The sequence below is a fragment of the Quercus lobata genome, chromosome 4 (genome assembly GCF_001633185.2).
Source record: "Quercus lobata isolate SW786 chromosome 4, ValleyOak3.0 Primary Assembly, whole genome shotgun sequence".
NCBI classification, from domain to species: domain Eukaryota; kingdom Viridiplantae; phylum Streptophyta; class Magnoliopsida; order Fagales; family Fagaceae; genus Quercus; species Quercus lobata.
Window position 1 is genome coordinate 8,970,774 of NC_044907.1, and position 10,000 is coordinate 8,980,773.

The window sequence follows — 10,000 nt, forward strand, 5'->3', positions numbered from 1 at the left end:
CACAGAGAGAAAAACCACGGGCTCAAGCCAGTCTTCTTGTGCACTATTTTCTTAATGTATGTCTTAATACAAGTTTTCCTTCCTCTTATATAAAGGGAAGGCGAATAGTGTACACCACATCAGGTAAAATTCTATTGGCCAAGGCCGTTGTTACATGCGAACGAAACATTTTGCTCCCTCAATGTCCTCTCTCCTCTGCCTGCATGGTACTACAATGCTATGTAGACGAGGCACACCTATTGTTACCCCTGAAAGGCTGAGACATTGCTTCAGGTTTAGCTCTGCACTTGGTTGTGGGAGGGTGCCTCTGTAGAGTGTACTAGGAGTTTTTCTTTTGTTGAACACATGCAAGACTCTGAGATCTAATTTCTGGTTGTTCCTCATTAGCTTTTAGATTAATAACTAGGTATATAGTTTCTCTCTCTTACAGAATTGAAGCGCAGGAACATTGATAGTAGATGAATTTCCATTAAGCTAGTAACAGATTTGTCTGCATCTGATTGCACCACTAGGCGATAGCAATTAACTTCATATCCGCTTGACATGTGACCTAAATGTTTGTGAAATGCCTGGACCTGAAATTCAACCATGAGACAAGTTGCATGGTACATAGGATCAATCATTTAAAAAGTACTTGATAGAGTTGTTTCTAATTAATTTCTACCTTATTATTATTTGCAACTCTGCAGCAAAAAACACTGGCCCTTCTCAGTTTGTCAAGGTGGCAAATTCACAATCAAAATCTCAAGCTCTCCTTTCTCTCTGATAATTTTATTTTGATCACCTTTAGATAATGGACAGGTCATGACAGTTGTAGCCTGGTTCACCATCACTTGGTTCAGTGCATCTTGATTTATTTGTTCAGATTCAGCTTTGAGAGTATTTGTAGCCTTGTTTAAAATAGTATCTTGGACATCTAGTGGCTACTCGTTTCTTCTGCCCGCTCGATAATTGGAATCCTTATAGTATTACCATGATATGATAGTCCTGCATTTTATTTGACAGAAACTAAATGAAGCAGTATGGTCCAATGAGTCTGGAAGACTCACAAGAAAATGCTAAACTCCTAAAAAAAAAAAATTATAATCCTACATTTATCAATTATAGAGATGTTTTACTCAATAGTTGCTCAATTGACTTTGTTACTTGTATCATTAAGAACTATAGAATGATGAATTTAGTAGAATATTTTTCTCTACAAACCTGTCGTAAGCCTCTAATGAAACTTTAAACATTTGAAACTTTGATGCAGCTATGGTTTCCACCTCATTGCACTTTCTTCCTCATCTACAGCATTGGCATGGATAAAGTCATTGAACAAAACTGATTCTTGACTGACCAGACCAATCAGTCTACTCAATCCACTTCAATTTAACCTTTCAGATTTTCAATTCCATCAAATGAGCTGATTTAAGATTAAAAATCTTTGCACATTGTAGTCACTATGCATCCTCCATTTCCACCTTTTCTAACAACCGTGACATTCTGAAAGGATAAGAGTCAAAACAATACAATTATGACTTGATCATTTTGTTGAAAAATTAACTCTAGTACTTGGTATGAATAGCAAAGCTGAGTCATTGGAAAACCTGAATATCTAGTCTAGATGGATACTGAAAGCCTACTTGATGGAGCTCAATATCTCTCTTTGTATATTCCTTGTCATCCTGGACACATCACTTAGGTCGATGTTTAACTTTGAATTTATCATTGTTAATAAAAAAGCAGCAATAACTTTGGCTTTTGCTAGAATCAATAGCCGTAAAACTTGGTTGCCATAGCTTCCATGGATGGTGGCATGGTTAAAGCAAAGAAAACACACAAACTAAATATAATTCTAAAACTTATTGACCAATTTGATGGGAATGAATATCCTGCTTCTTGAAACTTTCACTAGTGTTGGAAGAAAGATTGAAAATTTTGAAAGGACTACTTACTTGCGAAACACCTGAGGATGTTGCTTTGCCACGTTGCTAAGTCAAGGCAGCTATTTGAGCTTCAAATGATCCCTGGCTTATGGATGTAAGACTAACATTTTTTGAATTGACTATCAGAAAGATTAATAGTACTTTGTGATGCTGCCGACAATGTGCAGCTTGTTTTGACTCCTTAACTTCTTGCAATTGTATAAGCTGGATGTATGCCTCATGATCAGGATCCTTGACGAGTTCTTAGTGTATATCCTGCTTCTCACAATAGGGTTGGAATTTGCGATATGATAATGAATCAGAAAAAATAAAATATTTTAAGACAAATTTAAGGGTGAAAATTAATGCTAAAAGTCTTAAAATTGTCTTATAAGCTTTTAGTCAATTGTGTTAGATTCATAGAAAAGTTTGGAAGGAAAAAGGAATGCTTACAATATCCAGGATATAGACCAATAATTCATTAAAAAAAATGCAAAGAATTAATTATATGCAATTCTATAGGTTTCTTTTTGTTAAAATGTAAAATTCAGAATTCATATACCTAAATCATATGATATATAGTGCCACATTGGTGAACTAGACTATAGTTTACAGAATAAAATTACTGGATCAAACACATGAAAATGACTCTAGATGTGATTAAAGAGAATATGGTATGACCATACTGTTAAAATTCCTTTTTCAAACATCTATCCCCTATGAAAGACAGCAATCATATTGTCATTAACTCATTATTGATCATGCTCAAACGATGAGCAACAAAAACAGTAGTTTGCAAACCTTCATGTACAATGCCTCTTGTGCTATTCTCTCAAAATCAGCATCAAATGCACTTTTAGCTTCATCTAGAAGTGAAAATCCATGAGTGTTTAGAAATTGCTCTTTCTATGGAAACAGTTTGCTTCTGTCCACCAGACAAATGAGTTTTGTGCTTCACCACCCATGGTGTCCACTCAGCTGCAAATTTCAAAATATGTTAACAACTTATATGATTACCAATATGAAAGGATCTTCTAAAGAACAGTCATGGACCATAACTTAGAACCTCCGGAAATATCAGTAAAACAACGCACTGGCAAGTTCAGCTGCAACTCTTATTTCTTCAGTAGCTGTGCCATCCTTTATGTATGCAATATTATCTTTGATGGTTGACGCAATGAACCAAGATTCTTGGCTGACAAGACCAAATTTCCCCCACTCCATTTATTCCGAAACTCTTTAAGTTTAATATCATCTATAAGAAGTTTTCCCACCTGAAGATCACAGTATTTCTCTAGAGAACTAGTAACTGATGACTTTCTACTTCTGCTTTGTCCAACAAAAGCTCAAGTTTTGCCAGCTGGGATAGAAATAGAACCCATTAAATATATTTGTTCATTTAGTAAAGTTAAATATCTGAAATAAACGTTATTAAATTCTACATCTCCATTTATATCAACTTTATATTTCCTATAGCTTCATAAGTATCAATGACTTCCTCCTAATGGTCTCATACATCTTAGAGGCTGTAGTTTCAACCAGCAGAAAATGCACTCTTGTAGGAAGAAGCCAGGCCTAGAGGATATTCATATATCAGTACATACATTTATGTGTTGTGCATGCACATGTCTTCATTTAGGAGCTTTAGCCACTAAAGTGTTATCAATTTTTTTATGTTGCTGCATATATAATTGTAGAACCAACTCTATTTGAAGAAACATCTACTAGTAAACTCTTAACCATTTTATTATTCAAAGATCCTATTCCTTCCACATGCATAAGTAAAATCAACAATACTTGAAACAAAACGCAACAATGACGTTGGTCAATTATAATTGATAAATTTATAGAGGATTGAGTTTAAAATGATATGAATGAACCTATAGAAGCATTTGGACTGTAAGATCCTTAAGGTCTTAATTTCTCTCTAGGGTCTGAGCAGTCACTTGGATTCATTCTTGGATGTATGAACCTTTCCAATTGCAGCCTGGCTGTTATATCCAAGGATGATGCAGGATCCCTCCATGATTTCCGCAACCCTCTCATGAATTGGTACTTATCTCTAATTTAGGTGACCAAAATGTTTGCTAAATGGCTGCATATAAAAGATAATCATGGGAGAAGTTGCACTTTATTAGAATCAGTCATCTAAGAGAAAAGAAAAGCTGATAAAGTTAGTTAATATCCACCTGACATTTATTTCCCACTATACTGTAGAATAACACTAACCCCCTCCAAAACTGTTGGAGTGGCAAGCTCACAGATCTAAGGGATGATATTGGTTGCTCTTGTCACAAACTGAAATGCAGCCCTCATCCTTATTATGGAGTACTGATAAATCCTTTTGAATTCGATTTCAGCAACAGGGATATAAGCTGTATCAGCTCAATGTGGACCATTTTCACCAAGCATCATTCAATAAGTACCATTTTGGATTACATACTCTAAGCTCCTCTCTTCAAATGAGAATGCAATTTTATTGTGTCTGTATGGATAAGAGAAGTAATAAACAGACATTGGATCTCTACTTTCATCATAAACTACAGTAATCATTTTGAAGAATCTGCCATAGTGAAAATAGTGTTTTTTTTTTTATTGGCTTCAAACGAACAATGAGATGTAAAAGTAAATAAAAGACCTAGTATTTGTTTACCTGTATAACATGTGAATTCAAGAAGGTGAATAAGCAACCACTTGGGAAATGGCAGGTTCCTTTGTCAGGTATTGCCACCAGGAACATCAACTTATGGTCTAAGTCCAAATCAATCTATCATATTATAACAAAAAAGTCAGATGAAAGATGGTAAATAGCATGTTTTCAATGCAAACTTAGCTAGCCTAAAACATAGGAATGAAACATTAGTACTAAGAACGCATTCCCTTGTGATTTTTTTTGGGTAGAAATTAAAAAAAAAATGGTGAGGTTTATATATAAGAAAGAATTGAACCAATAACATACGTGCACAAGTTAATCTTGCAATGTGATTGCCACTTAAAATTCTCCACAAAAATATCATCCCAATATTGCCAAGGGCTGATTTTCTCCACAAAAATATTATCCCAATATTGCCAAGTGCTGATTTTCACTCTCTTTACAACATGAGAAGTAAAACACTGAAATACATCACCACATCAACTTGCTTTGAGATAAAAGCACATGATTTATTTGAATGAAGAAACAGAGGAAGGAATTCCCATATTCTTTCTCTTAAGTGTTGTTTGGGACATGAATAAATCATGTAAGGAATGAAAATTCTATTAGTTGACAAAAAGATACAAGAAACCACTCCTAGATAATTACCACTGAGTTATTGACTTGTTGAACAACTGCAACTCCCCCAAATTTTAGTCAAGCGCCGAGTCTTAAGCTCAGGTTCCTTCTTCTTATCAGTTTGTTCTGCATAATGAAATTTAATAATTAGGAAAAATTTAGCTACGAAAGTAAAGAGAGTGAAAGAAGAAATTTTGTTCTTTATAATGAGATTTAATACCTGAATCATCTTCAGCAGACCGATACAGTTGCAAGTTTGGGATGTGGGCAATCTTAGGCCAATCTTCACCCTTTTCCCTCTTGCATCTTTCCAAAAATTTGGGACAATGCGCAATGTTTAGTGTACTTAAAGATTTAGGCATTCCTTCAGGCAATGACGTCAAACTGGGGCAATTCTGAATGTCAAGTGATTGAAGAGATGTGAAGTTACATATCCATTCCGGTATGGTAGTCAGATTCGGACAACTGGTAATCCTAAGCCTCTTCAGCCCTTGCCATTCCATCCCATTCCCATTATTAAATAAATCAATCTCATCAGAAAATAGAAATTCTAGTTCCTCAATTGCAGTGAGATGTGCTATACTTCGAAGGAAACGATCACGATCACGATCTCCTTTTTTTAGCCCAATAGTCAAAGATTTTAATTTGGAGAGAGGGACGAATGAGGAGGTTGTTGAAGAAGTAGAAGAGGTTGAGTCTGCTACTGTTATTGTTGGGTTCTCTTGAGATTCCATATGTATCATTCCCTTCGATATTGTCTGCTCTAATGGGCTCAAATTAGAGTTCACCAGCCTCAGCTGTTCAAGGCACGGAAATACAGGCATGGAAGAGAGTTTAGGGCACTCAAAAATATTTAAAGCGGAAAGACGAGAGAATGAAGGCAGAGAGTGATTATTGTCATCATCGTTATCCTCCTCAATGGAGTCCATTATCCATCCCTTTAGATTAGGGCAAAACAAAAGACTGAGCAACTCTAGGGATGGAAGGTTAACACTGTTTGATATGTATTCAAGAGAAGGAAGTTTGCTTAGGATGAGTCTTTTAAGAGAAGGAAATTGATGCAATGGTGGCATGTGTTGCCAATTCTTCAATGCCCTTAAGCTAAGTTCTACAAGATTTGTGAGTGACAAGAGCCAACTTGGATATTCCCTACCTCTGTACCCATCTAACTCCAATTCTTTAAGACTTGTGTGTGGTTGCAAATGTTTGAGTGACATCTCATCGTACTCAACATCCAAGTCATCTGCGCCTCCTTTTATCCACTCCAACTTCAACCCATGGAGGTTTTGTTTCCCTTTCAAATTTGCAGCGTCACATTCTAATGCGGTATCTTTCTCATGTCTCAGATTTTTAATACTTAGATTTTCTCTCAGACCATTTAGTCCTTGAAGTTCCATCAATTCACCATGCCTAGAGTCCGTACTCAACACATACTGAGATAGTGATTGAAGATTAGTCAATTGACCCAATCCACATGGCATATGAGTCAATTTGCTACAATGAAAGATGTTAAGATGCCTAAGGTTGACTAATTTGGCAATATTTTTTGGCAATTCTGTAAGTCCAAAACAAGCATAGAGATCTAGTGTCTCCAAATTTTGCAAACTTGTAATGGAATTAGGAAGCATCTGGAGGTCAAAGTTATATGAAAGATCAAGATATCTTAAATGCTTCAACTTTCCAATAGAATGTGGCAAACTCCTAATGTCAGTCCGGCTCAAATCTAACATGCGCAAGAACGTAAGACTTGATAAAAATGCATCACAAGTTTCCTGGTTCCACACCATTTTTCCTGGAGTTGGTAAAATAAATGTTCTTATCCTTTTTGCTTTAAACAACAAGGTTGGAATTTGTGATGATAAGCCTAAATCAAAACCAACGGAGACATGATGAGTTTTTTCAACAATGTTTTCCCTGTTTATTCCTAAAGTGGTGCTCTCTTGTCCCGCAACTAATTTCGCCAGATCATGCATCAAATCGTGTATTTTGAATACACATATATTGCCATACATATCTTCTCTAGGTTCTTGAAAGAATGATCTCCAAAGTAATTCCATAAAATACTCATTACCTACATCTTCTAGGCATTGGTTTTGACTTGACAACTTAATGAATCCTTGTGCCATCCATAGCTTGATCAATTTATTTCTTTCAATATAGTAATCCTTTGGAAATAAACTACAATAAACAAAGCATTGTTTCAAATTTGATGGGAGATGATCATAACTCAACTTAAGCGTAGGTATGATGTCAGTTTCTTTTTGATCTATTTTTGAAAATTCATTATTTTTGAAGGACAACCATTCTTCTTCTGAGTTTTTAAAGTACAATATTCTTCCAATAGTCTTTATGGCAAGTGGAATTCCTCTACACTTTCTAACGATTTCCATTCCAATTTCCTTAATTCTTAAATTTTTTGGTTCTTGTCCATTTTCAAATGCCGTTTGCTTAAATAAAGACCAAGACTCCTCTTCATTTAAATCCCTTAAAAACCATGGATCAATAGCTTTTGAAATCTTTGCAACCTTCTCCTCACGTGTAGTCAACAATATTCTACTGCCTCTTGCACCACCTAGTAGAAGTCCTTTTAACTTATCCCATTTTTCTGAATCATCATTCCACACATCATCTAATACAAGTAAGTATCTATATCCATTAATTTCTTTTTGAAGATCATTTATCAATTTGTTCTTTTCAAAGTTCTCTAGTTTCTTACCTTCTGCAAATTCTAGGATTTTCTTAACAATTATTTCTACATCAAAATCATCAGAGATGCACACCCACAATTTCTTCTCAAAATGACTTTTAATTTCTTCATCATTGAAGACTAATTGAGCTAACGTAGTCTTACCTAGTCCTCCTAGTCCAACTATTGAATGAACTGTAACATTCTGTTCAATATTGGAATCCAATAAACGTTCTATGATGACTTTCTTATCAACCTCTCTTCCAATAACATCTTCAGCACGTACAAAATGATGACTATCTCTCCCCCTATTACTGCCTTGTGTCTCCCTAGGACGTGCCTCTAAGTGGAACTTCCTATCCGCTGCAATAGCATCTAGTCTCTCCCTAATTGACTTAATCTTATGACCCATTTTAAGACCATATGCAAGTTGGTTCGATTTGGAAAAGAAGATGCGTACCTCTTTCGCTTTCTTATTCTCAGTCATCACTTCCCGTCGTAAAACTTCGGTGGAAAAGTCATCCAGCAAGTCGTCTGCTTCAAAAAGCACATCTTTCAGCTTTGCCACCCAATCCTTGATGGCATGGCTCTGCGCCTGCTTTTCCTCTGCATCCAGAAGCACAGCGTTGATTGTTGAAACCGTGTTTTCGAGGTTTTCAAGCTCATCTTTGACACCCCAGAGCAGTCCAATCTCTTTGAGAGCTAGTTGGCCCAGTTGGCCAATGATTCCTTCAGCTACGTTGAAGAGAACTCCTTCCGCCATTTCTCACTTGAAACAGTTAAATGCAAGTAAGATGAGAACAATTGTTTGAAAGTAGGATGGCTTAGACAGAATGATTTGCTTGCAGGTTCTGTTCTAAACTTCTGATTTTTATAATAAACTAACGATATTTATGAGCATATGCGTACGTAAGACGCCCATTTGGCCACATATGACTGTTTTTCCATTACCACAAGCATCACATCGGTGGTAAGTGGCTGAACTTTTTTTTCTTTTTTCTGTGGGTTAATAAATTCGATTGTTATAATAGAAAAAAGTTATTTGAATTTGGATATCTCGGTTGAAAATACAATGATAATTGATCTACGAAACTCTAATTAGCTTTTTAATTTCACAAACTTCAACTAAGTGGGGGCTTTAAAAATGGTTGAAGATTAAATGTAGGAATTAAGACACAGTTGGGATGTGGTGGTGATGGTTGCTGGTTTGTCCAACTTGTTTGGTGTCAATCTCAGAATGGCTCTTGATGGTAGCGCTCATTTAATTAATGAATATGGATTGTACGTTTTGTCATTCTTTCACTCAATTAATGCAATTAATTTTTGTGGGCTCAAGCACTATAAACGTGGTCCTTGATTTCAAGCTCAGTGATTTTGACTCATCCACCGCTTGATAGGATTTGAATCTATTGGTCGTAATTGCTCAATATCATTAACTACTTTTTTTTATACAAGGTGAATTCATTGACTGTGGATTGGAAGAAAACATAGATGAACTTGTCAGACATCACAAATATATTCTACAACAAATTGCACCGTACTGATGAAGGCATGAATGGAAACATATATCCAAATTTCTGGCACTTGCAGATGGGCATTGTTTGATCTTTGCATTTCAATTGCATGCAATTTGCTTTCTGAAAGTGAATTGAAGGAGCAAAGTAATTTGGTGAAGCATCACACCCGTGATGATCATTATCACCAATTGCAGTAAATTCAATCAAGCAAAACTTGCCTCTCTTTTAAGTAACAAATTCCTCCTTATATTTATGGCAATTGGGCAAAAGTAGGTGTAGTATACTACGTTTTCCAATCAAATTCAAATATATGGTTGCATTAAGTCATTAACCAATAAAAAAAAACAATTATATCTTTCCACCAGAATAATTAAATTTAATACAACTATATATTTGAATTTAATTGAATATCATAATTTACTTCCGTACTAAGTTTTACCAATATACATATATATATAAGGATAATGCAATTTGGCACTTGCATAATTTTTCTCTTAATTACAGCAAATTCAGTGAAGCAAAACTTGCCTTTCTTCTTATTGAAAAAGTTTATATTTATACTGCTAAAATATATTTCAGTTCATATAATTGGGCTTGAAGTTTTTTTTTTTAGTTCCTA

At 35.3% G+C, this 10,000-nt stretch overlaps 1 protein-coding gene across 9 annotated transcripts; it reads right to left on the reverse strand.

Moving 5' to 3' along the window:
* Positions 1 to 363: 363 nt before the first annotated feature.
* On the reverse strand, positions 364 to 9,028 carry LOC115986587 (putative disease resistance protein RGA1). Of its 9 annotated transcripts, none has more exons than XM_031109760.1 (12): positions 5,399 to 9,028; positions 5,209 to 5,304; positions 4,867 to 4,995; positions 4,561 to 4,674; positions 4,097 to 4,392; positions 3,788 to 4,002; positions 2,709 to 3,267; positions 1,938 to 2,183; positions 1,590 to 1,667; positions 1,204 to 1,485; positions 665 to 987; positions 364 to 575 (listed from the first exon to the last, which is right to left on the reverse strand). In XM_031109760.1, the coding sequence occupies exons 1-2, from the start codon at positions 8,625 to 8,627 to the stop codon at positions 5,216 to 5,218; spliced, it is 3,318 nt and encodes a 1,105-aa protein (XP_030965620.1). In that variant the 5' UTR covers positions 8,628 to 9,028; the 3' UTR covers positions 364 to 575; positions 665 to 987; positions 1,204 to 1,485; positions 1,590 to 1,667; positions 1,938 to 2,183; positions 2,709 to 3,267; positions 3,788 to 4,002; positions 4,097 to 4,392; positions 4,561 to 4,674; positions 4,867 to 4,995; positions 5,209 to 5,215. The 9 variants fall into 9 exon arrangements, with proteins under 9 accessions (XP_030965620.1, XP_030965623.1, XP_030965622.1 ...); XM_031109763.1 differs by lacking the exon at positions 4,867 to 4,995 and having other exon boundaries at positions 2,709 to 2,885; positions 3,002 to 3,267; positions 5,399 to 9,027; XM_031109762.1 differs by lacking the exon at positions 4,867 to 4,995 and having other exon boundaries at positions 2,709 to 2,885; positions 2,974 to 3,267; positions 5,399 to 9,027.
* Between the last annotated feature and the right edge of the window lie 972 nt (positions 9,029 to 10,000).